The sequence below is a fragment of the Alosa sapidissima genome, chromosome 18, assembly GCF_018492685.1.
Source record: "Alosa sapidissima isolate fAloSap1 chromosome 18, fAloSap1.pri, whole genome shotgun sequence".
NCBI lineage: Eukaryota > Metazoa > Chordata > Actinopteri > Clupeiformes > Clupeidae > Alosa > Alosa sapidissima.
Genome location: NC_055974.1, coordinates 4,421,954 through 4,448,906, shown reverse-complemented (window position 1 = coordinate 4,448,906; position 26,953 = coordinate 4,421,954). Strand labels below are relative to the sequence as shown.

General features: G+C 43.6%; 1 protein-coding gene across 1 annotated transcript in view; it reads right to left on the bottom strand.

Annotated features, from left to right (window-relative positions):
• Positions 1 to 452: 452 nt before the first annotated feature.
• Positions 453 to 26,953, bottom strand: part of tbc1d19 (TBC1 domain family, member 19) — a 32,162-nt gene continuing 5,661 nt past the window's right edge. The window contains exons 7-21 of the mRNA XM_042069686.1: positions 26,166 to 26,212; positions 24,857 to 24,967; positions 22,223 to 22,295; positions 20,453 to 20,491; positions 16,493 to 16,605; positions 10,300 to 10,374; positions 8,010 to 8,072; positions 6,539 to 6,623; positions 6,173 to 6,217; positions 5,820 to 5,852; positions 5,528 to 5,637; positions 5,252 to 5,343; positions 4,747 to 4,862; positions 3,538 to 3,608; positions 453 to 2,209 (exon numbers count right to left, since the gene is read on the bottom strand). Coding sequence (XP_041925620.1) covers positions 2,135 to 2,209; positions 3,538 to 3,608; positions 4,747 to 4,862; positions 5,252 to 5,343; positions 5,528 to 5,637; positions 5,820 to 5,852; positions 6,173 to 6,217; positions 6,539 to 6,623; positions 8,010 to 8,072; positions 10,300 to 10,374; positions 16,493 to 16,605; positions 20,453 to 20,491; positions 22,223 to 22,295; positions 24,857 to 24,967; positions 26,166 to 26,212 — 1,148 coding nt within the window. The 3' untranslated portion in view covers positions 453 to 2,134. The remainder of the gene's footprint in view (positions 2,210 to 3,537; positions 3,609 to 4,746; positions 4,863 to 5,251; positions 5,344 to 5,527; positions 5,638 to 5,819; positions 5,853 to 6,172; positions 6,218 to 6,538; positions 6,624 to 8,009; positions 8,073 to 10,299; positions 10,375 to 16,492; positions 16,606 to 20,452; positions 20,492 to 22,222; positions 22,296 to 24,856; positions 24,968 to 26,165; positions 26,213 to 26,953) is intronic.

The following is a 26,953-nucleotide window of genomic DNA, read 5'->3' as shown; positions in this document are numbered from 1 at the left end:
CCGAGGCAGACAGGTGGCAGATGTAACCAGCACAGTCGGGCCGCCGACAATCCCAAAGTGTGGCAAGAGCAGGGAGAGCCGGCGAGGGCAGGAAAAAAACCGACGCGCGGCAAAATTTGATATGTATCCACAGAAGGAAGGCTGCCAACTCAGTACGCTTGGAGTGGGAGAAGGAATGTGAGGGTGAGTTTGGTGCCGAGGCAGAGCGAAGGAGAGGATCGAGGGCCCCGTGCTACCTGTCAATTCATGATGATGACATTCATGCCCCAGTAGGCTAAGCTGTCATGTAGAACACTGTGTAGTCTAAATACATTTGCTTATGCGATGATCAAATTATAAATGGTTTGGGACTCGAGGTCTGAGGTCAATACGCTTAATTAAAAACAATGAACTATCAGGACAGACAGAGGCATGAAAATAAGAACATGCAAGTTCTCGGGAAACCGCTCAAATATGTCAAATGCATTAGTTATTTTATTTGGGTAATTAATTCCTGGCATTGTCCATGTAATGTAAAGTGATGCTGACATGATATTTAGGCCTACTGCAATATAAGGCATAACAAAATGGCTGAAATCAACCATCAGCTAATAATAAATAATAAAACATCTAAATATATAACATATGACACATGTGATCAAGGCATGGGACAGTTATTGGTAAACAATACATATTTAACCAAATAAAAACAATAACACAACTACAAAAAAAAACATAGTAAATAAGTGTAAGGAATTTAAAACAAGTCGACACCAATGACTAAATGCTACACCCATCGCTCACCTTTTGGTTTCCATGGCGTCACCAGGTGTTGCATATGAGAACGCATTTTTTCCTTAAAAAAATGGAAGTGTTCTTTGCCAGCCAAACCAGTGATAAGTCGCATATACCTGCGGTGCTGCTTTCAGTCTGGCCAGGATTGCAACTGGTTCCCATCAAGTGAAGTATGCAGAGTGAATATTGACAAACAGCTCATAATGAAAACAATCTCAATCTCAGTACACTCATATTAGCACATATAGCAATCAATACCTGTACAAGAGGTGAACCCAAAGAATAGGCTGGCATCCTGACAAATACTGGTTGCTGAATTATATATTGGTTACTGGAAAAGAGCAAGGTTAGATACCATGTTTGGGGGATACTACCATGTTAAGTCATAAGTCAAGCACCAGTTACTGTCTGTCTGAGCAAGGCATTTCTTTTTTCTAACCATGCAACAAAAACAATCTACAAAGCTGTGTACAGTATACATACAATCATCTAGAAACTTTTCATTACAGCTTACTATAACATGTATGTAGGTTAAAAAGAGACTTTTTGGCCAGAAATACAACATTAACCTACAAAAGAAAAATCTCGGGGGTTCAAAAGACCAAGCTGTGTGACAGAGTAACTGAATTTCTGGCAAAATGGAGTGGTGGCTGGTACAGCCCTTTGGATTAAAGGAAAACATCCATCATGGAAATAAAATCTATCATGTTTCTTCCCTTTCTCAATTTTGATGATTATCAGCAATGACAAAGCAGTGGTTACTAACATTTAAATAACACTTTGCACTTGTTGTGCAAAAAGTAAATTATATACAGTACATTGCTATGCCACATGAAATTGGTCAAAGGAAATGCAAGGAGTTTTTCAGCTTCTGCAATTGGCGATGCATGCATTTTGAGCTAGTTATGGAGCATTGGCATATGGATGGGGGTTTTCAGATGAGAATGCAAGCTGGGGGAGGGTGGGGGATGGGGGGTCAAGTTTGGGGTAAGGCATACAGCAGGGTAAAATGATCCACGGGTGGCAACGGTGCGAGTGAGACAGCACCGGAGCGGGCGCAGGTGGCGTGACACATGGTGTGCCCGTGTGTAACGAGGGTACTATGACAGGCGGTTAATGGCTTGTCCCTCTACGACCAGCCTTGGACCACACTGGGAGGTTTTGGTCGTTTGCGGTGTCCTCCTCCTTGTTGTTCCTCTCCCCTGCGTTCCATCGTTTGGTGTGGAGCTGGCGTGAGGGATAAAAAGGAAGGCATGCGGCGTTGGCGTGGGAATGGCTCAGAAGACTTAGCCTCTTCCCCTCCCCTGCCTCTCCCCCCTCCTCCTCCTCCTCCTCCTCCTCCTCATCTTCTCTTGGAGGGTTAGATAACCGTGGCGAAGACGAAGATCTGGATCAGGGGCATGACCTTCAGGGTAGAGAGGTCAGCAAGGACGGCCTGCGAGAGAAACAAACCAGCGTCAGGGGGGAGGGGGTTTGAGTTTGGCCTTGTGGGAGGGTAATAGTAGGGGAGAGATTGAAGGATGTCAGTCACACTGCAAACGTGTTACTTAACGTGAAGGATGTCAGTCACACTGGCAAACACAAAATAGCGCCGTGTGGTCAGTGAGAAAAGCCAAGCGCAGTGTTGATAAGAGAGGTGGATGGACAGAGACTGCGCTTTGTTTTCTTTGACTTCAGGCCAACGTAACACAGGTGCCTCAGCAGCGTGACAGACGGGTGGCGGAGACAGTAGTTGGAGGAGATGTTGGAGGTTGTCTTATTCCTCCGCTCCACCTTTACCCCCACCGGCCACCACCCCCCTCCCCTGGTGAGTGCTGGCCTTTTGGGATTGTGGGATTAAATTTAGGGGGGCCTATCGTGTTTACAGAAAGGCTCTAATATTTCAGCCCTCAGGGCTCGGCGGCTATAAATACAAGCCCCCCAGTCCGCCTGTTATGATACCTTCTCCAGTGTACCAGGTGGTACATGAGCAAGCAAATACTGCCAGCCAGCATCTCTGTGCTCGCCTCGGCAGAGGATCCTCGTGCGTCACGGCGGATTAGACGCCCCCACCCCCCGACCACCACCACCACCCCACACTGCCCGAAGGCAAGGGGTGGAGGCTCGTATTAACGTTTACTACAGCTGTCAATCTGAAAGTCGGCCATGGCAGGAGCTGAACTTGTCTTCAGGGTTTGGTTGGCGCAGACTATGGAACAATTGCATACATGCATTAAAACATGGAGGGCGGAATGTTTTGTTTATTTGTAAGTTTATTCATGTTTTGCCACTGGTGCTATGAACCAGTATGTTTAATTAACCACCTGGCATTTGAACTTGGGTTTTTATTGACATATGTACGACAAAGTTATGTCATGTAGTTAAGGTCACCTGGTATGAATACGTGACTGGAGGAGCTCAATATTGCATTAACCTTTTGATGCTACCCTTTGAACCTCAGGGTCAGAATACATGAGTGATGCTGAATGAATAAGTATACAGGAGTGCTGAAAAGCCAAAGAATGGTTCTTATAATAGTGCCCCTATTAAATTATTGCCGATAGAGTTTTTTTCTTTCTTTTTTTTCTGTTGGGGGTCAGTTTTAGAATTGGCCAGGCAGCGTTTTCAAGACGTGCCGGTGGGAGACTGGGTTACTGGTGCTGGCCAGGGCCCAAACTCTATTTATGTCTCCCCCCTGCTCGGCCATCCACCTCCAGTATGCATACATACATACACACACATACACACACACACACACACACAGACACTCACTCACTCACTTACCTCAGCAGAGGCCAGTGATGTCACTTCCATCAGGTTCTCGGCTCGGAAGGCAAACACGGCAGCCGCCAGAACTGCAAACCAGAGCAGACCTTTAGCAATTAGCCCATTTCACAAGATGCCGCCGAAACTTCAGCTCTATCGCTACTTGCCGGCTGTCTGCTGTCAGCAAACAGATTAATTAAACACACAGCAATTTTTCAAAACGTCTTTGTGAAGTTTGTCTAGGTTTAGGTTTGAAGGTGTAAACGAAGTCATAGAAAGTCACTCTTCTACAGGAACTACAGGAACAGGAAGATGCTTTACCCTGTGAGGTATCGTTAACCTCACTTCAAACCCAGAAATTTGGAAATTGTGAAAAGGGCTAATTGACAAACTTTCTGCTACTAAAGGTGTGGCCTTCAAGCTAGCCTGTGTTGAAGGGACAGTTTGTCATTAACTATAATTTGGTGTCCTAAAAATGACACACTAACTAAATATTTAGAATTGAAGGCCCCCTCATTAACATCTAATGATACTATTGTTAACATAGCTGGCTCAAGGCCCTTACACTGATTCCCTTTAGGGGAAATAGATGTAGTAGCAAGGATTTCTGGCCTTTTACTATAACTATAAATACAAGTAAAAAAAAAAAATTATATTAATACCATATTAACTGCCCTCGTGTATTATCTTCATAGCTGAAGAAATTTTGCAAAATCAATGTATAAACCGCGGCTAATAGTTGGGAAATTACGGTAGCTACCCCACATGCCATTTGAGTCCTATGAACATTACTAAAAAATGAATCTAATGCAATCACACCTTATTTTATCCTTAATATCTTCAGGTGCATTTGTTGCAGAGACCTCAAATATTGGCTCAACATTAATAAATAATGATTGGTGCCATGTGGATACAAAAATGAGTTTACAAGACCCTCAATATCACTAGTTTTGCATTTTGTTCTAGTACTTTGTAAAAAACGAATGGGCATGCAGTATAAACTTTTAACGGTCCAGTCTTACGGAGAACATTTCTGTCGTCCATGTATGAAAACATTGGAATTTAACAAAAATATTTTACAGGTTTTAGTTTGGGGACCTAAATATTAGGTAGACAAACTTTGAGCAAAATATGAGATGGTGCAGCAACTATTTTCCTGGATTTTGTCTAAATTGACATGGAATGACTCCCATGTGACCCAGAGTTCTATTCCAAAAATTGACCCACCTGCCACAATCTCTAGTGAGTCAAAGCCGAGGACACGGTCCCACAGCAACAGGAGCTGGTCAGTGGAAAGGTATCCCGAGAATGCACGCACCATCCACTTGAAGGCTATGGACAAGCTACACCATACATACATAGAAACACACACACACACACACTCACTCACAAATTCCTTCAACCTCCAAGCCATCTTCATTTCAAGTATGCATACTGCTCAACAGCAATTTGTGAATTCTGGCTGTGTTGGCAGCTTTTTCACACTAGATGGTGCTATGGTGTAAGAAAATCTGATGGATCGCTCAGTTTTGCATAGTGTTTTAGAGCACATCCTATGGGTGGCAATTTTTGTAACTTTGCCAATTTTAAGTGGGTGAACTGGTATAGCAGGCCACTTGTAAGACGTGTGTGTGTGTGTGTTGTAGTCTTGAATTTCCCCTGGGGATCAATAAAGTATCTATCTATCTATCAATCTATCTATCTATCTATCTATCTATCTAGCTGTACTTACGGCTGGGCACCGATTTCTCTGAGGTGGTAGAAGAGTTGGGGCAAGTGAGCCTGCAGCAGTCTCTCAAACTGAAGACAAAGGGACACAATACCCTACCAATACAACACAAACAACACACACACACACACACACAGCATTTACATTTATAATACTTCTGCATTTCTATAAAACACAGTTGACAAGGCACACTAACAAATGCACAGTGTATTCCATTATGTCTCTCTTTACACAAACACACACACACACACACACACACACACTGTACTCTGTACTCACTGAGGGGTGGGAGGAGATGGAATGCAATCTGAAGAAGTAGCGCACGTACATCTCCCTGAACACACCGTACAGCCTGGACGGCTCGTTGTACAGAAAACACAGAGGGGCCACTGAAGGACAGACACACACACACACACACACACAAGCATGCATACATGCACACACACACATGCACAGATGAAAAACACAGATATAAACATATCGTGAGACTTAGCAGCAGGTATCTTTCTCCAAGGATCTACTAAACCGAGGAGAGGCTTGCAGTTGAACAGAAGAGATCAGACGTACTCACCATACATGGAGAAGCCATGAAAAGGGATAACACCTGGAACAATCATGATTTCACAAATGAGGACCTCTAAAGCATCAACCCAAGAGCACTATTCAACACAATGTGACTGATTTGGCTGCAACCTGGCATGTAATATGTGGCAAACAGATTCGGCGTCTAACAGTAGTGTGCAAGTGTGCCCTGTATAAAACAGGGCTGCCCATTCTTCTCTATGCCAATTCATGTATAAAACAGGGCTGCCGATTAGTGATTTGGCTTTTTTATTTATCATGGTAATAAAATGTAGGGCGGAAAGATTTAGCCTCTGTGTATAAATGGATGAACAGGTGGCGTATGCACCAAGCATCTCTTACCATTCGGAGGATAAATAACAGCATATCCATCCTCTTCTGTCTTGCCTGAAGGACAAAGAGTAATACTGATCCTTTTTTTTTATATCTCATTACAAATCATGGACTCTGCAACAGGAAACACAACCGTGCGCACACACATACACACACACCGAATGCATTGAAATATACATGGAGAATCAGGGAGTTAGCTAGACTAACAAAGAAGTTAAGTACACATTTGCATAATCCCTATTCATTAGTGACCTTGAGAAACACATTGGGCAGGGCGTCTTGACACACACCCACGCACAATAACACACACGAGAGACACATATAACACAAGTACCTGTAGGTAGTGATTACACGTCACTGGCCTGATTGACTTACCTTGTATGTAGGACTTGGGCGGAGTGGCACTGTTGTAATTGAAGTGCTCAAGCACCGTTGTGTCACGTGAAAAACACAGCAAGATCTGGAAGGGCACAGACACAACACACAGATACACATAATCACACAGAGAGAGAGAGAGAAAATACACAATCATACAAAATACAAATGTGCACAGGTGCACACATACATAAACATAGAAAACACATACACACACCCAGAGCCATTATGCTCATGCGGCATATTTTACAACAGCTTTCTGCCCCCAACACACTCATTCAACCTAGTCATCATCACGGCCTCACGCCAGGCAATGCCAGTTTTCATCTCACCCACACAAACACACACTCGCACATTACAGAGACTCTTTGCCAACTGACAGGGTGCACAGGATGTGGTGTGCCGTTCGTCCGTCTACTTGCTTTTGAGACAAAAAGAAATGGCTGCACTTTAGAGCACTGAATTCCCAACCATGTCTCGAGAGCATGCAGGATTCATCAGAGACAACTTTAGCCTAATGGATGGTGGGTGATGAATTGGGAAATGGGACATAATTACAACATTGGCATGACTGGACACAAGCACTTATGTGTCTGTGAGTGAGTTTGTGTGTGTGTGTGTGACCATCATGTCACCAGATGTACATGGAGAGAGTGCAACTGCCTCTGCTCTGAAGTGAGTTATGATTACAACCCACAAAAAACATTATCCACATGCTTTATTAAGACTCCAGCAGGCTTGATTAATAGTCTGATACACACTCAGGTCATTGTATTGGTTTAGTATAGTGTGTACGCCATCTGTGTGAGAAGCAAGTGTGTGTGTGTATGACTTCTAAGTCACCTTTGATGTGACATAACAAGAGGCCCTGGTGAGTGAAGGTCTCTTGCCCCTCAGGCTAACCTGTTATCTCCAATCTCTAAACACCAAGAGAGCACAAAACACATAGCAGACACATAAGCACAAACACACACACACACACACACACACACTACTGTATGAAGAAGTGCCTGGAGATTATACTAATGAGTGGCAAGACAAAAATATTCACTAAAACATTTTCCTTCGAACAATGAGTAAACTCGGTTTGATCACTGCTCAAATATGTGCCATCACAGTATGTATAGGCCATACCAGAGCGAGATATGGCTGCCCGCATTTTTTTATCAGGCTGAAAAATTCGGCTGGAGTTTGTAGGAGCGATTCTGCACAAGTGGTTTAGTCTAACTGGTGCGTTTCTGTACACACAAACTGTATCCAGGCAGACTTGTGTTGCCTTTGTATACAGGCAGCCGAATCAGAGGCGAGTAGCAGAGTAAGTATTCCAGCGTTGTGTTTAGATTGAGCAGGCCCAGCAGATACTATATCTGGGAAGTGTTGTGGGTGGGGGGGATCTGTGTGTGATGTGTGGATGGTACGTATCTTTGTGTGTGTGTGTACAATGTCAAAACGCTCAGAGTGACAACCTCACCTGATAGAGGAAATCCTCAAACACAAAGTAGTAGTCATCATTACTTGCAGTCAGCTTCACATCCTGTGGAGAGAGAGAGATCAATAAGGTATCTAGTCAAGTCAAGTCAGATTTATTTTTAAAGCGCATTTAACATGCACATAGTGCAACCCAAAGCGCTCCAACAAACAAGACACATAACAAGACAAACGATGCCGGATGGAGCGGCGTAGTCGCCAGCGTGCCCATGACATCAAGACATGACAAATACATTTAAAAAATAACAAATACAAAAAATGCTGGACGGAGCGGCGTAGTCGCCAGCGTACCCGTGACACCAAGACATATAAGACAGACAACAAAACAAATAAACAAATAAAAAAGTGAAAAAAATATATATTTAAAAAGGGGAAGGTGATGTTAAAATTAGTCCAATTTCCAAACCAGCTGAAAATGTCCAAGGGCAATGGTGATCCGTGAAAACTGCACAGAGTCTTCACAACCGATATGCCAACAAAGTTCTTTAACGATAGCAAATGATCAACCCAGTGAATTCACTGGCAGTTTGGAGATCACGTTGACGTTAGGCCTTGTAGACTGCAGTCTGGAGATCACTGGAAGCACAGTCTGAAGTAGTGGGCGATCGTGTAGATGCGCAACTCGGTGGACTTCTAACAGCGACCGTCTGTTACTCCGTGAGACCGCAGCTCCCCACCGCTAGGCCAACGCTAGTCTGCAGTTGGCATGGCAGTTATCCACACTATTGGATTACTGGATCACATTAGGCTGCATCCACACTATTGCGTTTTTGTTTTTCTTTAATTCCATCCACAAACATGTAAACTTGCTATTTCCAAATTGTGTCTGTGCAGGACACCTGGATCACATGACCATTTGCACAAATCACATGACCATTCACACAATTGTCAGCATAGTGAAATGCAAACAGCCTCTACGAGGTCTAAAAGGTCTCTACGACATCGTTTGCAGATATTTGCTGATTCACTGTCCACATTAAAACACAAATCCAGAGATTTCAAATGAATACAGGGGCAACCATGTTTTCAAATCATTTAGCTTCAGGAAGTCAAAAACGCATAGTGTAGATGAGAGGCAGAAACGTAACAAAAGCTTCAGATCCAAACGAAAACGGAATCATGTGGATGTAGCTTTAACGAATACCGGTACATAACAAACGTGTTTTGGAATCAAACGAAAACGGGATTGTGTGGTTGTAGCTTTAATGAGGCTACATTCATCGTGTTGATGTAGCCTTAATTAATACAGCACCCCCCCCCCCCCCCCACCCCACCAAAGAGAAAAAATACTTAGGGGGGAAATAAGAGGGGCACATCAGGGGCTTGTATCATGTCCTGGCCTTCATCACCAGATTTATCACTCCATAAACATGTTGTTTCCTCTGATCAAAGCTGGCACTGGGCACTGACTTCTCTGCATTCTGTTTCCCGACTAGGCAGGGGCTCCCCCTCTGTCTGCTCGTGTTTTACATTGTGTTTCTCCCATCCTGATCTAATTTAGGAGTGCATTTGTTATAAGCTTCATAAATCTTTTACGGAAAATTACCGGCAGCTCCCTCCTCTCCTGACCCAAGAAATTATGAGGGCTGAATCATTCTTCTTTGCTTAAAAAAAATTTGAAGCTAAGTGATCTGATATTTACAAAGCCATCCAGGAATCTATTTTTATTTAATATTCTGGACTTCCCACATGATTTACCCGAGTAAATGTAATATGGAACCAGCACGGATGTTGTTTGGCACACAGCTAATATGGAGTAAAACCAAATGGAGATAAATATAATGGGCTCTGTATTGTAGAGAGACAGTGAGAGAGGGTAAGAGAATACAAACACAAAGATTGAGAGAGAGAGAAAGAGAGAGAGAGAAAGAAAGAGAGCATTAAAGGCATCCAATGCAGTTTTGGGGGTTTTGTGACAGGGCTCCCCCTGCAGTTGTGGAGTATGTGTATTTTACACAGCTGTCGTAAATACCACTCATGGTTTGCACCCTGGACACGGAACATGTGGATTTGATTGCAAACTGGCAAAGATAATTTCTGAAGAGCCAGGTCAGGAGAGCAAGTTGCAAGGCTGGTTTTCTGTAGAGGGATAGGCTATGGCTGCAGAAGGGGCGCAATTTTCCCTATTACAAGTTAGTTTACCATCATAATTCAAGGCTTTGAAGCTGAGGATAAAGGTAGCTTTGAAGGTAAAAAAAATTGCATAGGATGACTTTAAAGAACTGATATGGGGGGTATAAATGTTGGAATGTGTGTCCACTCCACACACCCACCTTATAGATGAGGTTGTCCACCAGCAGGTCATGCTGAATGACCCCAGCCTTCAGCTGCTCATAGTGCATGATGTCCTGGTGAAAGATACAGAGATGGAGATCACAAACTGGTTGAGGATCAGCACAGCACAGCAACCTTTGTCATTCAACCCCAATTCTGAAAAGGTTGGGACACTGTAAAATGTTACTAAAAGCAGGTCTGGACTGCAGGCAGGCCATTTTAGCACCTGGACTCTTATTCTGTGGAGCCATACTGTTGTACTGTTGAATACCTCCATAATTTTACTTCTAAGAGACTCTGCCTCTCTGGTATGCTCTTTTTATAACCAATCACGGTACCGGTTAACCTAATTAGTAGTGAAATAATCCTTAATTATTACACAACTTTTGCAGCCTGTTGTTGCCCCCTTCCCAACTTTTTTGAGACGTGTTGCTGGCATCCAAAATGTGCTTATATTTTCCATGAAACAGTCAAATTTGTCATTTTCAACATTTGTTGTCTATGTCCTTTTTGCAGATAAATATGGGTTTACGAGATTTGCAGATTATCACATTCTGTTTTTATTTGCATTTTACACAACGTCTCAACTTTTTTGGAACTGGGGTTTAGCATCATTCATCAACACCACCAGCACCACTGCCACCGTCATCATCTACTGTATACTGACTGACACAACCATCATTCTCATAAGCATTATATAACACTCCACCTCCTCCCCATCAACCATCTTGTTGATATGGCCAGCATCCTCATCCTTCGCGCTGTGCTCATTATGTATCCCCAACAGGACTAATAAAGGTGCCATTACTTATCATTATCAACATGATCACGGTATACATAATAAGCTAACATCATTATCAGGGTAACAAAACAAAATAATCAGACCATCAACTAGCCTATTGTTTGACAACAAAAAATTGGGAACGTATTTTTAACCTCTCCCTGTCTTCCAAGCCAGGCAATCGCCCTGCTTAAATAAAGAAGCTAGAATTACATCTCCATCCAAAAAATTAGGAAAGTATCCTGGTTGGACCAGCTATGTCCAATGTTTCTCATTTGGAAAGGACTCACTATCCTTGCTGTTGTCTGCAGAAATACATCACACTCAAATGGAGGACAGCAGTTCAATAACACTAGTAGAAAACCTTCTATCCATCATTCCAAATTACTAGAGGAAAGAGAGACAACAGAAAATGAGAGAAAAAGATAAAGAGAGAGAGATCTGGTCTGTGTGTCATATGAGTAGAGACTGGGGGAAACACTTTATCGCTTCTCGTGTCTCTGCATAGACCTCATCATCGTAGACATGGAAGATTTTGGTCTGACAGCATTGTGACCCATTTAAGGTCATAATTTTGTGTGTTTGTGGGTTTTTGTGTATGTGTTTTGTACAACTTTGCGTGTGTGTGTGTGTGTGTGTGTGTCGAAGCGTGCACACATATGTATGCCTGTGTTTGGCAACCAGGAATACGTGGCAGAGTCGACTAAATGTCAGCGGTGAACAGCACAGTCTGAGTGTCTGTCTGGTGGAGTAACCATCTGAGCCTAACTGTAGTGAGGGTTACAGAACGCAGCCCAAAGGCCCTCGGTCGGGAAGTGGTAAAGAGACAGAAAGGGGTTCATGTCAGGTTACAGAAACTGGGTTTATTAGCGGGAAATGGCCTTGGTCATGTCACCTGCGTATCCGTTGTACTGTTTGAGACGGCCTTCGGCGAGTGGAGTGGAGAGGACAGGGGGAGGAGACACGGAGGAAGACTAATGAAGACATATTAGTCACCTATCACAGAGCCCAATCTGATCTGTGCTCCATGTTTATTGGAGCGACAGCAGAGAATAGACAGAGTCTCGTGGGTGAGGGTCAGCACTTGAGTTTGGACACATGGTTACTCCAAAAAGGATGTTACCCCTCGAGAGGCTTGGACTGCTGGTGTTTTTTTAAAATAAACCAATTGGGATCTGAGCAACTCTGCCAGGATCATTAAAAAACTTGGAAGGGCCACAAGGCTAGGAAGAGACTTCTACAGCCGACGATAAACTGAGAAGTAAATCATGTCAACCACACATATAAAAATGTTTGGTAGTATTTCCAAATGAGGCTCAGGAAAGGCTTGACCTGAATATTGTATGTTGTTACATTAATGTATACTGTGCTACACTTGAGAGTCTGATTTACACATAATTCTGTCAAAGCTGCATTATGTCAAAGAGCAGTATATGTGACCGCTTTTACCGATTTTTTTGCCTGATTTTAGATATCTGCCTGCCTTTTTTTGCCTGATATCTGATTTTAGCTGTCCGTTCACATCTACTTTTAAAAGTGACCCATATCAGGTACTGTATGTGTGTTAACAGGTCTAGTAATTTGCTTCACACCAAGAACGATAACTATAACAATAATGACAAAAAATGCATTGTTCTAGCTAATATGAATGACAACGTCCACACACAAATTATAACAATAGCGACATGACGAACGATATCATTGGGCATCACTTTCAGAGCGATTCTGAGAATGATAAAAAGCTGACAGCTAATCAGAATCAATCAAACTTTAGACATTACATTCATCACCACGGGAGAGACTTTCCTTAACCTTGGTCAGTGTGGACGGCCGACAATGTTGTTATAGTTGTCATTATGTTTATAGCTCTTGTTCCTGCTGTGAATAAACCTTAACACTTGAGACAACTTGCATGCGTACAAGAGGGTTTGGTTACCAAAATGACAGCAAACAACCAGACAGCACTGCAAATGTACAAACATAATATGTATTATTAGGCTATTTTAAAGTCTAGTTCAATCAATGTAATCAATCAAATACCAATGAGACCTGATATTAATCTGAAAATATCAGAATCCTTTTTACTGTTTACACATTCATGATGCACATCAGAACTGTGCCACATCATGAGTAAAAAATTGACAGTGACACTGACAGTGTAAATGTAGCCTAAGTGTACATGCATGTGTGTGTGTGGGGAGGGGAGGCCCCTCCTTTTCACAAACCTGCCTGACCCTTCTTGCAACATTTAAACTGTCTTCATTTTTCCTACACGTGAAACACGCTTAAACACGCACACACGCATTAGCTTCTAACAATTTAAAGGTGCAGTCAGCGATTTTAAGTTCATAACATTTTTTGTCACATTCATCAATCATCTCCTCACGACCGCTAACTGCCCATTCCTTGAGTACTGTCTACTTATGAATTTAAATATAAATATAAACATAAACAAACTGAATCGCTGACTGCACCTTTAAATCTGCACTCTTCACCACATTTGCTTGCTGTGTCCTTTATCCCATCACCACTTCACCTCAGTGAGTCCTTGGCGCTTCATCCTGTGTGGATGTGGAGCGCAAGGCCTATTTTTCACAGTTGGTGTCAGAAGTGGGATAGTGGTGCCCTCTGGGACACTGAGGAAGGCCAGGAAGACAGGTCCAGACACAGCAAGCGATGTCATACATATGCAGTGCCAGTGATAGCGACTTGGTTTCACCCATGCGCGATCATCATTCATACAACTTTCCGTTACTCACTCAACATCTTCCAAACATCAGAAACAAACACTGACAGGTAACACTTAGTCCTGCACAATGTCTTTCCCCCAAGGAACACAAGCCCCATCCTTGATTGGGATAGGGGAAAGTAACTGATTGTGCATGGGTTGTGTGGCAAATGTGTGCAGTATAACTTTACATAGACTGGGTAGTTTCCTACCTTTATTGGTATTTACCAATTTAGATAATTGGTTGGTTTTATTTAAGAGGAGAGTCTAGGAGAGCATTTTGATGCAGCTGCTGAATTTTGTTTTATTTTGTCTCAAGTATTTTTGTTTGTTATTTGTCAGTGGGTAGTGGGGAGCCTGCGCACCTTGATCAAATATACTGCAGCTTTTTTGCAAGAATAATTTCAAAATAACAAAAAAATGAAGTAGTGAAGTAGTGTTGCCCTCTTCATTTTCTTGTTACTTTGTTATTTGTCGACACTATTTTCGCACTGTAAATAAATCTGCACTCTTCACCAAAATCCACCATCAATCTTCACCAAAAATTTGCTTGCTGTGTCCTTCATCTCAGTGAGTCCTTGGCACTTCATCCTGTGAGGACGTGGAGAGCAAGGCCTATTTTTCACAGTGTGTATTCATGTTAACATGGCATCTGCCGATGTGCGTATGTGTGTGTGTGTGTGTGTGCGTGTGTGTGTGTGCGTGTGTGTGTGTGTGCGTGCATGCCTGTGTCTGTGTGTGTGTGTGTGTGTGTGCGTGAGTGACGGTGTGGATTTCCGTTAGCAGTGTCACTTCAGCATGTGTGTGCGCCTGGGGATTGTGCTGCTGATCTGTTTGTATAAAATCTCGTGCAGCAATGTGCACTAGCTGTCCATGCAGCACCAGACACCCACCTCCCCACCCACCCACTGCAGGGCACAAGGGTGGAGGGAATAGTGGTGGTGGTGGAGGCCTGGAAGGTGGAGGGTAGAAGGGGGGGCGCAGGCCAGGTATTCTCTAGCGGCGTCTGCTCTTGACACTCACTGTACTTCTTTTGTTACATAACCATAATGCCAAAGACAAAATATTTAAGTTTAAACCCTCAAGCCTTGTTAAACAAGCACTGGCGTGTGTGTGCGTGTGTGTGTTCGAGGGAGATGGCCCCGAAAGAGAGAGGGCATCACCCATGAAGGTTAAAATAGGCGCCTTCAGCCCAGTGTTTGTCTTTCTGTCGTGGGGGTGCACAGCTATGTTCTCCAGGCCTCCACTGCCACTGCCCAACGTGTATTTGTGTGTGTGTGTGTGTCTGGTGTGTGTGTGTGTGTGTGTGTTTGTGTGTGTGTGTGTGTGTTTGTGTGTGTGTGTGGGGGGGGGGGGGGGGTGTGTTTGCGTATGAGAGAAAAAGTGTTGGCGGCACTAACAAGGCCTGGCTTAAACAAGCAGGGGCACAGAGGAGAGATGTGGGTGGAGCATGGGCGAGACTGGCACCAGATGGCATCGGCCACACATGGAGTTCGGCCGGCTGGCATGCTCAGTGTTCTCTCTGTGTGCTTGATATACAATGTACTCTCTCTCTGTACCTTTCTCTCTAAATACCTTTCTATCTCTACCCCTCTCTCTTTCTATCTCTACCCCCCCCCCCCTCTCTCTGCATTTTTCTCTCTCTTAAATGGTTTATAACTGTGTGTATGTGCGTGCCTGCGTGCCTGCGCGTGTGTGTGGGTGCACCCCCCTGCAAAAGAAAGTGAATGTGTGTGTATAATGTGTGTTAAATAATTAAATAAATTCCACAGCATGAGCATGAAAGCAGAACAGCTTCTTAATTACTAAATACTGAATATTTGATGGCGGAGGTTTCTGCATGATCTCTTTGTTGACACAGCACACACACCCATCCATGTGTTTAAACTCCCATCTCCAGCAGCACTCCTTCAGCAATCAACACTTCTGGCAGTTCTGGCATCCCACTTAACTCCGTGCTCATTATTCCCCTTTGAAGCCCATTAGGTGTCCTGACCCCCAAACACAGACAACCCAGTCCTGTCATCCAAACAACCTCAAAACAAATGAATGGAAACACCTATAAATAAATGTGACAATCAGTAGCCATAAATATCCATCCATCCATTCAAACACACTTCCAGTGATATTACACAGCCCTATAAATACCAACTGGCATGAATAGGCACAGGTAACGACATACACAGGTAAACACACGAATAGGCACAGGTAACGACATACACAGGTAAACACATGAATAGGCACAGGTAACGACATACACAGGTAAACACATGTACAAAAAACGTGAAGAGTTGATGTCTGAGATGCGAACTTGGATAGGATAAAAGACAACAGACAGCATGGTGTGGGAGAGTCTAACCTGGAGCTAACCTGGAGCCTGGGAAACCTAGCAGCTGTGTCTGTTTGTGTGTGTGTGTGTGTATGTGCGTGTGCGTGTGTGTGTGTATGTGCATGTGTATGTGTGTGTGTGTGTGTGTGTGTGATGTTGTGTTAATGGATATGCAATTAAGTTTATGTTGATATAAGTGTGAGGTTGTTTGTGAGTTGAGTTGCTTGTTTTAGCAAGCATGCCCACATCCATGTGTTTATGTGCAAGTGTGTGTGTGTGGGTGTATGCATGAGTGTGTGTGTGTGTATGTGTGTTGTGTGTGTGTAAGTGTGTGTGTGTGTGTGTGTGCTTTACCTCTGGCTCGTTGGTGGAGTTTAGTATCAGGGCCCAGAGTTCAGCTCTCAGGCCAGTGGGGCAGCCCTGCCTGCTGTACTGATGAGCTGCGGCACTGTCCTGCTCACTCAGTACTGCAGAGAGAGGGACAGGGAGAGAGAGGGTGCGAAAGAGAAAGCGTACTTTCAAAAAGAGATTGAAAATGGGAAACATTTCCTTCTTATCTGCATAAGTTATGCCTTCTCTCTACTTCAAAAAAACATGTACCTTTTTTCCGGATTATCGCACTTTTTTTCATAGTTTGGCTTTTCTTCGTTTGGCTTCATGTTTTTAAATGTTAATTCATATTAACTGACATGAACCCTACATGAAACATTACATCTACAGTCTACAGCCTTGAGAGAGCGCTCTCAAATGCACAAGTTCTGTGCACTTTCAGTCAGAGATTAGTGCTTGCACTATGCCTGAAACACACGTGCATACCTAAATCCTCAAATTATGGCATCTTTTTCTCTCTCGTATGTGTTTGTGAGTGTTTTTGTTCAGTAAATCTTTTATAAATTGCTTTACAATTAGTCATCGCCTGCTTGCCTCAGCTTCGGTCACGTCCTTTTAAAACCGCATCGTGAGCATTTAATCTACTGCCAGCTTGTGTCTCCACATCGCCCAAAATGCTTGATTGCATTGCATTCTCCACGTTTTTAGCTAAATTTTCATGTACCACATCGGCATTTTTGTTCGGTGAATCTTTTGTAAATTTTTTTTTTTTTGCTTTACAATTACCGTCGGGCCTATAGGCCTACCTGGCTTGCCTCAGCTTCTGTCACGTCCTTTTAAAACCGCATCTTTTTCTCTCTCTCAATCTGCTGCCTGACTCCACATCGCCCAAAATGCTTGATTGCATTGTATTCTCCACGTTTTAGCTAAATAATAATCTTTTTGGTCTCAATAGTCCAGTTACATAGTCTCTGTCTGTTTTTGGTTTTGGATTTTGTGAAATACATTTCTAAATATCTAAAAATCTTCTGCATCGTGTATTTGGGTACCCACCCCTGCCAGCTTGTGATAGAATGAACAAGCCAGTAATGGACCCCTGCGGAGCGGCCGTCCACCCAGCCTGCCTCGGCGGTCTACACTGCGTCCAGACTGCCCTCCTGAGCTCCTCCGATGGTCCGTCTCTGGTCCCGGCCACCCTTTCGAGCCGCCTAGACAGAGCCACCTCGGCCGGTCTGCCCTGTCTGCCCTGCCACCAGGTCGTCCACCTGAGCTGCCCAGCCAGAGGGCTTCGGCCCCCAAGCCCCCTCCCACCCACCCTGCTTGGACTTGCTAGTTTCTGTTAGGGGCATCTGGAAGCCGTCCCTTAATAGGGGGCACTGTCACAGTTTGAGGTTTTTGGTTTGGGACTTGTCTCCGCCCCTCACCTGAGTCTTAAGTTAAGTTTGATTACCTTGTTCCATGTTTACCTGTGTCTTCTTGCCCGTGTCCAGTGGATTGTGTTTCCTGAGTAGTTTCCTGTGTATTTAAGATCTTGGGCTATATTTTAACGGTCTGAAACGGAAGTGTCTTTGCACAAAACGCAAGTCTCTTTGTGGGCGGATCTTGGATGCTGATGCTATTTTACCGGCGGGATATTTGACTGTTGCGCCCGACACAAATCTAAAATGGGGTGGTCTGAAGTAGCTACATTAATCATGAGTGTGGTTTGGGCGTAACGTGCAATAAACCAATCAGGGCGTCATATCACATTCCCTGTAACAACAGGCACGCTTCTTCCATAGCTAATTGCTATTATGGTGGCGTATTTGCCAGGCACAGGCGCTATAATTATACTGTTCAGTTAGGAACGGTCAGCTATTGATTTTTCCTCTTGACAAAATTTAATACAGAATTGTCACAAAGACATACTTTCCGATGTTTTGGGATCACTCTCACTGAATCACGAGATTATGAATGCATGGTGATATTTTTGCTATGTACAATGTAATCTAACATTACCTCTCTATAGACAATGCATATCTTCTGTCAGTTAATCTCTTCTCTCCCGTGCTGCCGCTGGGGCATTTGGGTTAAATGGCATCGGCATGCAATTCCCTCTCCTTACGTCTGCTTAAGTCATCTAATATTTCCTAATTTATGTCATCAACACATCCGTGATTCGTGAAAATGTGTACGCTAGATTTATGCCTATTTTTTCACATAACTTTAGCCTTTATAGGGCTGTATAAAGTTGTCCAAATTAATTAGGCAACTTGTTATAATTAGGCGTTGTTGTTGTAAAGATATTGCATGTAGATGTTGTGCTACTAAATTTTTAGGTCACCAATGTACGAACAAAACCGGGAAATGGACAAATATTATCAAGGCTTTGAATGTTTCCGTCTGTGCACGGGGGTGTCTGTAGATTGGTGCGCAACGCATTCATTCATGCAGGCCTGTGGTCATGCATGCGCCCTTAAAATAGCATCTGCATTTGCGCCACAGACTTTAGACCAGGGAGTTCCTGGTCTGTGGCGGAATTGTTTTCTGAAACTGCAAAATATCAACAGTGAACGTTTGCGCCGGAACATGCCCCGTCTTTTCGCTGAACCGCCCCGGTGGGCGCAATCGAATTCCCTAATTTACAGGCACGTACCTGTGGAGGGAAAATTCCAATATGCGCTGACTGCAAAATAGGAAAGACAAAAGCGCGAGTTTACAAAGTCAATTGCGCTGGGATGCACGATAGAGCCCCTTGTGTTTGCTTTGGTCTTTGCTTGGTCATTGTCTATTGTCGCGTTGCCCCTGTGTTTCGTGTGAGTTCTTTGGTGTAAAGATCCTGTTTTGTTTAACTTATGCAACCGTGTCTGCACAGTACATGACAATCTAGGCATAAGTATTATAGTTTGTTGACGGAATAATTTGATTTGAGAGAAAGAGTTAAAGGGAGAGAAAGGGGGAGAGGCTGCAGAATTGAGGGAGATCGAAACGCCATTGAGAGAGAAGAAGGGATGTGTGAGGTATAGGACAATGAGTGGAGAAATACTACTACTACTACTCTTCTGTCTTCTCTTCCCCTGCTTTTCAACCTTCTATGTGCAAACAAATTAAACACATAGGCCTTGGGCCTGGCCTGTCCTATCATACATACATCATCACAGTTACGGATTCAGAGTTGTGTATATATATGTGTGTGTGTGTGTGTGTGTGTGTGTGTGTGTGTGTCTGTTTGGCAAGAAGTTGGGGCAAACATTTCACTGGAAGAACATCCTGAATGAGTCACTCTGTGTTTACCATCCACATAACAGTGTGCCACTTGCTTTTTCCCCTTCTCCCTCACACACACACAAACATACACAAACAGTGTGCCACTTGCTTTTTCCCCTTCTCCCTCACACACACACACACAAATACACACACACTGTGCCACTTGCATTTTCCCCTTCTCTCACACACACATATAGCATGGCAACACCAGACACAGTGGCCTATGCAGCTGCTGCCAGAGCCCCACTCTGGCCATTAGTACATTCAAGTGCAGTGTGAAGTAGGGGATTTAGAAAAGATGTCTGGATTGAACCAGATGTGAAGAAACAAGCTAAGAGTGGAGAGAGTGAATGGAAGAAAGAGAGGGGGGGGGGGGTGTTTGACGCTTTGGCAACACAATTTTCCTGTAAATGGTCATGCCAATAAAGCATTGAAATTAACTAAATTTAACTGAATTGAATAGAGTGAGAGAGAAAGAGAGCAGCTAAATCGATGGGGGTGGGGGAGAGGGGTCATTGCACACTGTCTAATCTCTACCCTCATAAGATAGCTTCCAGGTGTTCAGAGGTGGAGTGTGTTAATACAGAACTAAATAAAGCGATAGCCAGCGCATAAACACACTGGGCCAAAAGAAAGAGGTTGGTAATAAATAGACATTTTTTATCCAAGAGAGATGAAGGGGAGGAGAGAAAAGGAGAAAAAGAAAGGTGTCCTAAAAATGTCTTGTGCTTTCCGTACCTCTCTTGCCCAGACGAATGTGCTCACTTTCAAACAAATCTGTGGAGACAAGACAACAAAGAGATTTCAGTTGTCAGACCACATTGTGTGTGTGTGCGTGTGTGCGTGTGTGCGAGTTAATTTATGCACATATTCTAGTGTGTATGTGTGCTCATATATGAGTTGCAAGCAGGGGTGAAAGTAGTTTTTATTTCTTGGTGGTACTATGATATAGAGTTATAATGCACGCCCAGAGCGCGCGCCGAAAATTTCACTTAGCCTAATTATTTATTATTTATTTATTTGTTTATTTACTGTATTATAGTCTACTTATCAAGCATTCACTAGGACTTCTTATCACTCTAGTATCACTCTTTAACCCACCTGCATCTGTTTTTGATTATGAATAAATTGCAAACACTTAATTTCAACATTTATTTATTTTTATTTATTATTTATTTAACCTAGTTACTCTGCTCGCTCCCACTTCCAATCAATTTTTTTTATATAGGCTACTGTATATCATGAAACACGTTTCTTTGAGTCATGCCTTTTTATTTGGGAGACTGCAACATACTTCTGTCCGCTAAAACACTTTCATTATTGCTGCGCAAGATCTGGTTAAGCCGTACACGCACTGTCTGTCTCCTGTCTCTCCAGCGAAACACTGCACACATAAAACCAGAATAGGCTATTGAAACATCAACATATTTTTCTTTAGCCTGTATGTTTTTTTTATTTGGGAGACTTTCCAAGAAACGTCCGTCTGCTAAAACACTTTGGATACCAGTGCACGTTGGCGCAATTACTGTAGGCTACTGTACGCGCGCTATAGCTTGCTCGTTGTCTGTCCAGCTGCACGGGAGGTTTAGACACAATTCAGATACAGTTCAGAACGATGTATATGAAATATATTTTGGGGGAAACGTGTTGCTTCTGGTAATTTGACGTTAGCAGTTGTGTTGTCATGCTGAAAGTGCTATATTTTTCAGAGACAGTATAGTTTTCTTTCCGGTACGGCGTACCCTCTCCAAATATTTTAGTGGTACTCCATACCGGCCAGTACCGGCTTACTTTCACCCCTGGTTGCAAGGGATTCTGAGTGCATATGAGTGTGTGTGTGTGTGTGTGTGTGTGTGTGTGTGTTTGTGTGTGTGTGTGTGCATGTGTGAGAGAGATAATTTACGTATGTTTTTGTGTGCATGTGTGCTCATGTCTGAGTTGCGAGTTAGGGATTCTATAAGTGACCGTGTGTGTGTGTGTGTGTGTGTGTGTGTGTGTGTGTGTTCACATATGAGCAGACACTCCCACCACACTACTCCAACCATGACCGACTGCATAACTCTCATTCACAAACAAATAAATGTCATTTCTGGTATTAGTAGCTCCCATCCAAACCTCCTACCCCAACACACACACAGACACACACCAGATGACCACCGCGGTGCTTGCGGCGACGCTCCGATAAGCTATCAGAGCAACAGACGTGTGTGTTTATTAGCTCGCCGTTGGGTGTTTGCCGAACAAAATATTTTTTGTTGCTATTTGAAGAACAGACCGAATATTGGGCTTGTTTAGAGGGAGTGATATAAAAACGTCTGGATATGCCCAGATAGCACCCTGTAAACGTTTACTCGGGAGATAATCCGACCTTACACAACTGGCCCAGTCGAGTGGAGAACACACCAACAAAAGGAACAGAATTCAGTGGAGCGGACGGGGATAAAGTGATGGAGAGACGTGCTGAACAGAAGAGTGAACAGCAAGAGGATGGAGGGATGGGGGGGATACCTGCGGGAACGTGAGGGTGGTCATCGATGCCGAGTTGCCCGCTGGTCAGGGTCAGTTCAGGACAAGCCTCCCTCTGCAGAGGAAAAGACAATTACAATAAATACAGATCTGGGATCAGTTTCTGAACCCCTTAAGATGAGCGCTGAATGAAATTAGTGCAGATCTAGCAGTGATAAGGGATGCAATGATGCTACTGCCTTCCCTGTTACCACATAGGTTAACACTGCAGCTGCTTTAAGGTATACCTAGACAACACAGTGTGCAAAGCGACTGATGATCAGGGATTAATCACAATACCCATTCATAAAGAACAGGTCTGAGAGCAGAATCAAATCCGAATCCTGCTCTTCTACTTCTATGTGATCATGCGCGGTGGCCCCCGACATCCACAAACCCCCTTCTCAATGAAGCACATGGGCACACAGTGGCCCACTATCTGAGCACACAGCATTCATCCATTATAGAGCAAAGTGAAAGTCAACAGAGTGAGATTCAGCAGACACTTTTAAGCAAAGCGACAGGGACTCACAACATACCAGGTTTTTGGTTTCAAAATATGGTTGCGACAAAACCAGACTGAATACTGTCCACGTGTGTGTTTGTTTTTTTCCCTTCTCACACACAAGCACACACACAGTGTGCCACTTGCTTTTCCCCTTCTCTCTCACACACACACACACACACACACACACACACACACACACACACACACACACACACACAAACAGTGTGCCATTTGCTTTTTCCCTTCTCTCTCTCACACACACACACACACACAGTGTGCCGCTTGCTTTTTTCTCTTCTCTCACACACACATATAGCATGGCAACACCGTGACACTGTGGCCTTGTGGGTGATTATCATCAGCTGGGGATATGTGTGTGTGTGTGTGTGTGTGTGTGTGTGTGTGTGTGTGTGTGTGTGTGCGCACGCCTTCTATCTTGGCTTATAAAACATGCCATACCCTTCCCCAGTCAAAAGACCTGCCGTCAGGGGATGAACGAACATGTCTTCTGCTTAAAGACAGGAATTGACGATTTTAAGCATGACTCAAGCCAGTTTTATGCGGTTTTCCTGGACTTTCGCGATGCTTTTGGTACTCTACCGCAGAGTGTCATGCTGCACGCCTTGAAAGACATAAATCTCCCTCCCTCTCTTACATAAACATAGTTGCATATGTATACAAAACATCTTTTATCCAAGTCATTTGCATCAATATTTCAACAGACCCGAATCACGCTACCATTGTTCATCCAAGTAATTTGCAACAATACTCTAACAGACCCAAATCATGCTACGAGTTGGTATTAGAACAGAATGCCCTTGGAGTGAAGTAAACCTCACCCTGACCCTGGCCATCAACAACTGGATGGAGTGGTTGGAGCAGTGCAGTGGTGCGCTCACCACACCCAGTCCAAATGGCTTCCAGAGATGAGCGTGTAATCCATCAGATGCTCCACAGTCCTGCAGTAGTCGAGACTGGAGGTGAAGCATGACCAAATTACCAAATGTCTTTTTTTTTTATGAAAGACGTAACGGAGGAAACCGCTGGTACTCCTCAAAATTAGACAAACCACCTACATTCACAATACCACAGAAGCTAATAAGACTCTGTTCCTGATACAGATACCTCAGCTATACATTTAATGTAGCAGGTAACTGGGAAGAGCCAATCACATAGCTCACCAGCGACTACTCCACCAGACAGGACCTCAATATGCAAATATCCATATTCCACAAAACATATTGACAGAATTGAACAATAAAACCGACTGGTAAGTAAGTGGCTCGGGCTGAACACACATTCAACCCGGGACATTATCTTTCAGTCTCGGAAGGATGGCGGCCTGGGTCTCCCAAATATTGAATGGATGTACATTGCCACAAGAACCAGCCACTTGCTCAACATGTTTAACAATAGCAATAACATAGCGATCCAACTGTGAAACAGATGGCCCGCGCATTACTTATCCAAAATCAAAGGCGGAAAGTCACAATCGCTAAGGAGAATGACACACAGGTTCTTGGATATAAAGTAAAAGACAACGGCAAGCTAGACATCAAAGCGTCAGGATATGGTGTGAGGTCGGACTGGCTTGACCTAAACAATCTCTGCCATCTGACTGGAGTAGATCTGATGTGGTCAAGACCCTCTGTAATATTCCAAAAACCCCAGATATCACCATCATAGATGTAATTAGTAAGAATATGACTACTGTTGAAATAGGATGTTCTTTTGTTTTGTACATGGATACTTGTTACTCCAAGCTATTCAAATATCAGCCATTTTCTGACAGTATTACAGTGCTGACAGTATTCAATGCAAACTTATTGTTCTTGTGTTTTGGGAGTCTTGGGCATGTGCACAAACTTGTTATATGTGGACTGCAACTGTGTGGACTAAGCAAGCCAAATGCAAAAACACTAGCAAAGTACTGTACTGCTCCATTTCTGCAACGATAAGTAGTGTATCCATATGGAGACGACGATGCCATACCTCTATCAATGTTTGGATCTGTAAATTCTTCCCCTATGTTAGGATCCAAATAAAAACATTGTGTGTGTGTGTGTGTGTGTGTGTGTGTGTGTGTCTGTGTGTGTCTGTGTGTGTGTGTGTGCGTGTGTGTCTCTCACCAGCTGGGGGACATCTCTGATGTGGAGGGGCACCTGGATCAGACCCCAGTGGCTATGGGAGCCCACCTCCTCACTGCAGTCCAGGTTAGGGTTTCGCAAGCTGATCAACACCTGGGGTAGAGCATCACAGGAACACACACACACACACACACACACACACACAAATATAGAAACCCAGAATTCATATTTTATACACTTCCATTATCATTTTATCATAAAAGCTGCATACACATATGTAGTGAGAAATTCCAGAGTGTACTGTATGTATTTTAACATTCCAGAGTGTATGTATTTTAACATTTGTTTTGATCATCGCCACCCAAGGTCTTTTGATTAAGCCAACCCAAATCGCAAACCTTTGTCACGCCACGTGATGGGATTAATCATCGCTGACGTGTTTTTCTCTTAACACAATCATTGAAGAGTTGAAGAGTGCTACTTGCTTTAACATAATGCTGGCGCCTCACGAGACAAGGTACGACCGGAGAGAGAGCGTCACGTGAGGCGACGGAAGGGGGATCACTAGAAATGTATTTAAGCAAGACAATTTGTATTTTTTCTTGGAGTTAGCACGGTTGTGAGGCTGGAATGGCCCACAGTCTGTATCGACTCCCGGATTCGTTTTGAGTTGGTATGGTTGTGATGCTGAGATGGCCTACGTTCTGTATCAACTCCCGGATTCGTTAATAAACCTCGAGTGTTTTGTGTCTTTGCCACTGCTCGCTTTGGATTGTCTCCATTTTGTTATGTTAGTTGGTTATTTTTTACACATACACACAACACAGCTTAAAGGTGCCATGTGTAATGTCCGGCAAAAAATCAATTCATACTCCACATTCCCTAAAAGATGGGGGCAGTATACCTCCAGAAAGTGAGTTGGTCTACCCTAGAGTAACAACCGAGACACGTGTATTGCAGTTTGGCTGGCGGTTATGTTGCCCGCATACCGCCTCCCATGGCCGAAACTGGTATTATGACACCTGTCGGGCTGTGGCTAGTAATTTAGCATGCTAATTCAGGTTGATATCTCTGTTGCACTATACCTTGTCATTTTTTTAATGACATCATCGCCCTTATTTCTTCTCATTCTTTTGATACGTGTAGCTCATTTTTTGGATATTTTTACCTCAATTCTTACACATGGCACCTTTAACAACATCATCTCAATACATCATCTTAAGTTAACAAAAAACCCAGCAGAATATTTCCAGTAAATCAACACATAAACTTTGATCTTTTCTGGGCATGTTAATCTGCTCTTTATCTCTTGGGGAGGGTTTGTGGTGGGGGGGGGGGGCGTCTGACTCACCTCCAGGAAGTCCTTGGGAGCGTAGACAGGCCTGAATTTACTCAGGTCTGAAGAAAGACGAGAGAGAGAGAGAGAGAGAGAAACAGCTCAGTGATGTGCAGATATGTCGTTACATTTTTATGGCTCTCATATTCCTAAGTAAGTGCAGAGCCTTCCGGATGCAGCCGTGCGACAGTGATAAGTGTTCTAAAAGCGTTTGTTTTTGGTAAAGTTTTGGTTGTTAAAGCCGTCAACACTTTTTTTGTGAACTTTCGTGACAATTTTGTAGAGGAGATAAATGAAACATAAAACGTGACACAGCAAGATAAACAGTGGACACAACACACACCTAACCAACCCAAAACCTTAAACACACTTGTTCACTCCCCTCCAAACACACTGTATACAGTGGTAGGCCAAAGGGGAGGAAGAGAGGGAGAAAGATTAAATAAGAAGGACAGAGGGAGGGAGGGGGGGGGGGGGGGCACGACTATCGAGAGTTCCCCGAGGTTACCGAGGATGAAACCCAGAGACCTGGACATCCTCTGGGCCCCGGTAAAGAGGGAAGGGCTGTTTATGTGGCCGTCTGGTTAGCCTCGTAAATGTTAGCGTTGCCTCCTCACACAGATAGCATTGTTACAGCACTGTTAGGCTACGAAGGCAGTGTAAACCTCACAGTGTAAAACAGGAATGATACTGTCTGGCAGACACACACACATACATACACACACACACACACAAACACACACACACACACACACACAGAGGGTTCACACTAAATTGAGGCATGTAATTTTAGTGTATAAAAA